The 6,254-nt window shown below is 36.3% G+C and overlaps 1 protein-coding gene across 3 annotated transcripts in view; it reads left to right on the forward strand.

Moving 5' to 3' along the window:
• ADAMTS6 (ADAM metallopeptidase with thrombospondin type 1 motif 6) overlaps positions 1-5,365 on the forward strand; it is a 194,104-nt gene extending 188,739 nt beyond the window's left edge. For all 3 annotated transcript variants that reach the window (XM_063128018.1, XM_063128020.1, XM_063128019.1), the window contains one exon: positions 2,245-5,365. In XM_063128018.1, coding sequence (XP_062984088.1) covers positions 2,245-2,354 — 110 coding nt within the window. In that variant the 3' untranslated portion in view covers positions 2,355-5,365. The remainder of the gene's footprint in view (positions 1-2,244) is intronic.
• Positions 5,366-6,254: the final 889 nt, after the last annotated feature.

The raw sequence follows: 6,254 nt of genomic DNA on the forward strand, positions 1-6,254 counted from the left end.
GTAAAAAGCATTTACAACATGAGTGGAATACAATGTTTTAAATCTGGTTGAGCCATCTGCTTGCATCATAGCCATCCTGAAATACACAGTTTTGACTTTGGAAATCTGTAACTATCAGTTCATAAATGAGCAGAAACAAAAGATCTATGGTTGTAAGAATGGATGAAATAAAGTGGTGACATCTTGTCACAATTAACATCTGCTTTAGTTCTTTGTGAAACAGACATTTAACTGGAGAATTAGAGCATTATAGGCTAGATCTTGGCAAGTGGCCACTGATGAGGTTAACATTACATTTGTTATTCGAAGTGAGATACTGACAGCATGTATTTGATATAGCACACACATGCATTTGATATGTATTTGATATAGCACATCTGTACTTTAATATACAGATGGCAGTTGAATCCAGGTTTTACAAGGTCACCTGAAACTCTATCCCTGATGCCATTTCATCTGCTTTTATACAGGCTTTAGTTTCCTTTATATTTATACACTTTGCCTTTTAAAACATTTTAGTATCTAAAAACAGTGTGTTATTTAAAAAAAATATAAATGCTCTACAGGAGCAATATATTACAAATAAACTTTTACAGGTCTTGCGTCTCAGAAACAGAATAGGTATTGTTTTAGTTTTGCTTGAACCATACTTATCAGTCTTAATATTTTCTATGGTTTAATTTTCTTCCTGCAAAGCAGACTGCTTTAGAACGGATGCAGACTTTAACAGTTCACTCATGTTCTCAGGACAGGCCAAGAGGCCATGCACTGTCTTCCCTCTATCTCTTCCCTCTTGTGTGAATTCCTGCCACTTATCCAACCATGATTAAGGGATACATCAGCATCACAGATACCCCTACCTCACCCTTAGCGGTACCCTAGACTGCAACTTATTTTTCTATAGGCCTACCCGTTTACTTGCATAGCCCTGCCCTTGATTCTGTTTCCTGTGTGATGGAACTGGGAACTGGCTTTTATATATTTTGGTTGGCATCAAAAGAGCTATTTGTTGCATGCCCAACTTCCAGTGTGCCCACTGGAAGTTTTAATTTCCCTTCTTCTTCCCTACTTCCCACCCCAAATGGTAGGCCTCTGTGCCATGTTACAAACTGTTTAAGTTGCAAAATGGGTTTGTGATGTTTGTGATGAGTGCATGTAGTGCTAGTTGCATGGTTCTTTGAATCTAAACCAGAGTATTTATTTATACAGCATCATCAGAACACATAACACTTACAGAGTAACATAAGTAAAATTGTTTAAAAATACTGATCCTTACACAGAGGAACATATTTTATTAATTTATTTATTGCATTTCTATACTGCTCAATAGACAACACTCTCTGGGTGGTTCACAACTTATCTAAATTTCACCAGTGGGAGAAATAACAAAGGAATGAGAAGAATGGGAGGGAGCAGGTTAGCAAAGGATGGATTGAGCAAACATAGTTATCTGTACTTTGTTTCAGTTTGAAATGAAGACTAAGGTCTTAAGCCAAAAACTTCATGGAGAAGTTCATTGGGGGGGGGGGGATTTTGAGGAAAACACCAAGCTCTTTCCATCAATTTAATCTCATTCAGAGATTGAAGGATTTCATCAATCAGTGCCATCCTCATTGTTTTGCTGTCAGAGAGTAATGAATTATTCAAAGTGAATTGAAAAATCTCTTTGCCTCCGTTGTTACATCTTGGGAGACATTTGACATCCGTTACAGAGGCTGCCAGAGATCTCAGAGTTAGGAATAACTTTTCTTCCCAAAGCAGACCTTTGGCATCTGAGATCTAAGCTACAATACAAGCAGCACTGAACTTGCACCATAAATGTATTTAGTAATGCAGAATGTTTTTGAGTCACTGAAAGCTGCAATAATCTTTTCAAACAAAGAACAATCATTCCTAAATATGATACCATACAGCACAGATTCAGTAAATTTTAGATAACTTTTAGCTGAGGACCAAAATAGATCCTGGGGGAAAAGCAGTAAATATGCCTGAAGAACCTTCTCTCTCTCTCTCTCTCTCTCTCTCTCTCTCTTTTTTTTTAAGCAATCTCAAGAGATGAGCTCCATAAAGAACAAAATGGGTGTGCTTGGAAATAAATAGGCATTGATGAGGGATTCAGTGCAATTACTGAACTTTAAAATTATTTCGTGTTCAGTAGAAGCAATTTATTATACCTTATTTGCATTGTTTTTTCTGTGCATTTTAAATTTATGTAATCATTTTATCTTTGTATGTTTCCAATAGAATGCAAAGATGTGAACAAAGTGGCTTATTGCCCACTGGTGCTGAAGTTCAAGTTTTGCAGTCGAGCATACTTCAGACAGATGTGCTGCAAGACCTGCCAAGGACATTGACCCACAGAAATTGAAAGTGCCTTGTTATTTCATTGTGGAAATGTGTCCATCAAAGACTGCTGCACAGTGCAACCAGACAGATGTCCTTGTAAATGCATCACCCTGTGGAAAATGTAACCACTGGTCAGCCCCAGCTGACAGAATTTCAATATTATTTTAACTTCTGTGAAGTGGGAATTATTCATCCAAAGTGCTGGACACACTATGAGGAGGGCATGCCAAAATGGAAAGATACACACAGTGCATACAGAGTAACTTACAGTGGAACATATGTGTACTTTTGATTAAATCCACTAGTCTGTTTACCTCCTTGGACCATTAAGATAATTTTTATTATGGACTTAGCAATGACACTGAATCCATTTGTATTTAATATTGTTTAAAATGTAGCTGTTACAGTTTGGTCAACTGCAGAAGAAGAATTTTAAAAATCTTGTCATAGCTTATAATTAATAACTATTTTATCTTACTACATAGCACCACAACTTAAGTTAAATAAGTGGGCTTGGGAATATTATTTTAGAAACAATTATAAATCAGAAGTAAAAAAAAATGTATTTTCCTTTGTTACATCTAATTCTCTAAAGAATAATCAATGTTTCCTGAAGACTGCTGTGAGCCATATCTAAAGCTAAACTAAAACTAGAATGATAAGGAACATAGAGTTAAGAGATGCAACAGTTATTGCCTGGGTGCATCAAACAATAAAGAAATAGGTACTGCAGGTTTATAGCCATTTTGTCATTTTACAATTAAATCATGATTTCCACTAAAAGGGAATATATCCATACAATGGAGGAGCCAGACTCCAGTTATGAAGAACATATTTCCTACTTTTCTCTGCCTATGTAAAGGATGCTTAAGGCTAATAACTTCAGATTCACTGTTTTTCACTTCAATTACAGAGAGGCGTCCATTTTAAAGAAATTTAACTGGCTTTTTTACTGTGTAATTACCAGTGATAAACTGAACTGTGTAATGGGGTAGAGTCTATCAGGCAGAAAATTCCAGTGGGTTTTCAGTTTTTCCTTCATTGGTACAATACGAGATCATTGATTTATGGAAGACCATGGAGAAGAAAGAATATGGATATGCCCACTTTTGGAGACTCTTACAGAATGAACAACCAAAGAGCACACAACTTATGGGAAATGTTCAACTCAAACTACCATAGATTTTATATTCACCATATCAATATATTAATACTCTGAATTGTATTTAAATGTGAAGCCAAGCTCCTTGGGTAAAATAGATTCCAGAATCCAGTGTGAGCTAATCCTAATGGCCATACTTCTCCCCCATTCCCTGCTTTGTCAGTGACACAACAAAGAGTTAAGGAAAGTGGGTACTTGTTTATATTATTATATTGTACTTGAACACTTGCAGTTTGTAGCAGGTACTTGATGAATGTGCTTTTGTGTCCAACTTGCCTCCTTTGTTGTAGTGCAATTGAGATGATGTGAACACCACCACCTTGTATTAACACTAGAAGTCAAACGGCACTTTTATAAAAATAATACTCTTAATGAGACAAGTTTTTATAATGTGTATATGATATCTAAATGTGTCGGTATATTTAACAAATTGCAGTAAGCCAAATGTGTTGAACAATATTTACTAATGTGAATTAACAGGAAAAACAGAGGGGAGAGAGAGCTGTACTATGCAGAAAAAAATATTGACAATCTATCAGTGGGGATTACTATAGCCCATTTCTTCATAACCATTAAACTCCTGTCATGTTCTACCTCTTGACAGTATGTTTCACTTCCATATACCTATGAGCAGTAGAATCATTTCTGGCCAATTTGTATACTTGGAGCCATTTACTGCTCAATTGCAATGTACACAGCTCTCATTGAAATGGATAGGAAGCTCAGAAAGGAAAACTATACACATTTGGGAGTTAACATGTAGGCATGAGGGCAGTGTAGCCAATGAGTGAATGCCCTTCGTACATCAGTCTATTAAGAAAAATAACTTGGTGCTAGCATGCCTTGGCTAAGTAAAAATATAATAAAAGGGATAGATATTGCAAGGGCGTTTTCCAGGCAAGAAACTACAATCTATCATACTCTGGTTTGCTCTGAGGCATGAATATATTTATTAGTTTATATGTCTTTTCAACTAGCAAGGAATTATGAAATTTATTCAAACAAAACTCCTTTTACCTCACTTAGGACATTGACATTGTAAAGAGTGTTTCCACAAACACATTTTGCTCTTTCATTGGTGCTAGAAGACCAGGGAGTCCAATGTTTACTCTGCAACATAGAAGAGCACTGAGTTTGGAATTTAAGATACTCCCTGGAGCAATGTTGATTTGCATTGCTAAAGGGAATAAAATACAGAATGTATTGGGATTACAAATGGACCGACATGTAGCTCCAGAACTAAATAAAAGCCTGAATAAAAGAGGTAAATCATTTGTTTCCACAGCACAGGACATTGCTGCTACACTATAGCCATCTATATAATCTAAGCTAAAAAATATTAAAAGTATTGTATTCCTAAATAATGACAATATGACCATTTGTATAGGCTACACAAAGATGGGAAGCCTAGGAATTCAGTAGTAGAGTATTAAACACAACATGTTGCTGGTATTTCCGATGAGCAATGCCACCAACTATAAGGCTCTCATACTGAAACAAAATGCTACAGTTCAACCTGTCAAAATACACACATGTAGGAACAGTCCATTTTAGGGGGATGTTATTAATGGTATGGATATCACGTAAACTTTCTTAACAACACAAAATGAAAAGAACCCTTTCTATTATTGTGATTAGTTGCTTATTATTTTATATGCAGTATTAATTTGGTACACTGTTACATTGTTATTATTATTTTTATTTGCTTTTGTAAATTATATGCTAATTTATTTCCATTGTTTCCTAACACTTGTTCTTACATGTCATGCATTCTGCTGCTTGTAACACTTGATGCAGTAAAATTCCACACCAGGCACAGATCTGTTTTTAACATAGATAATTTAGTAAAATAAAAACTGCAGCTTTAAAGAATGAGCCTTATGGTAGCAATCTGTTCACTGACATCCCTGTGCAAGAATTTCACAAGCACAAATATTTACATCATTGAAAGCAGTTCTGAAAGTATATTTACTTTTTAGTTAAAGATAACACGTCAATGTCTCTCTGCTGTCTCAGTTTTGTCCCTAGCTATAATTGCCTTTGGACATGTTGTGGAAGGCCATGGATTACAGTCCACCAAGTACTGCTGGGGGGGGGGGGGGCTTCACTCATTTCAGTTGGGCTCCTATGCAGACTGCAAGGAAATAAGATAATAACAGCATTTGCCAGATTGTGATCATGGTCCTTTCTGGGGATTTTTCATACCAACCTAAATTCTAGTTTTAACAGGGTTTAACTAGGGGGACGATAGAAAAATGCAGCAGGAGGTAAAGTAACTGCATATTCTCCTATCTAGCAACTTTGACCATGAGATTTCGAGAAAGATGCTAAAGACAAGATATACCTAATCAAATAAACTAATCAGAGATTTATTGTGGAACTGAGCAGCAGTCAATCCTGATCTTTAAACTTCTCTGTGATTGTCAGGATAGGTTCTTTCTTCTCATTATATTATGGCTGCAATCTGTGGACTAAGCCTCATTGAGCACAGTGATCAGTATCCAGCACTGCCCATATGCCTTAAATGATTACACTGTGCACCAGGGGGACCCACTGCTATTGCAACTGGAAGCTAGTGCTTCCCCCAGAAACAAGTCAAAATACTGGTTACTGGAATGGGATAGGTTCGCAGATCTTCCTTCTATGGGCTCTGTTGATCTTTTATGTTTCTGAAATGAGCAATTTTGGCTCATTTCCAGATGCTTTAGGAAGTATTATCTTCCCATTGCACCAGCAATGGATCCCA

Source organism: Elgaria multicarinata, chromosome 6 (genome assembly GCF_023053635.1).
Source record: "Elgaria multicarinata webbii isolate HBS135686 ecotype San Diego chromosome 6, rElgMul1.1.pri, whole genome shotgun sequence".
In the NCBI taxonomy this organism is placed as follows: Eukaryota; Metazoa; Chordata; class Lepidosauria; order Squamata; family Anguidae; genus Elgaria; species Elgaria multicarinata.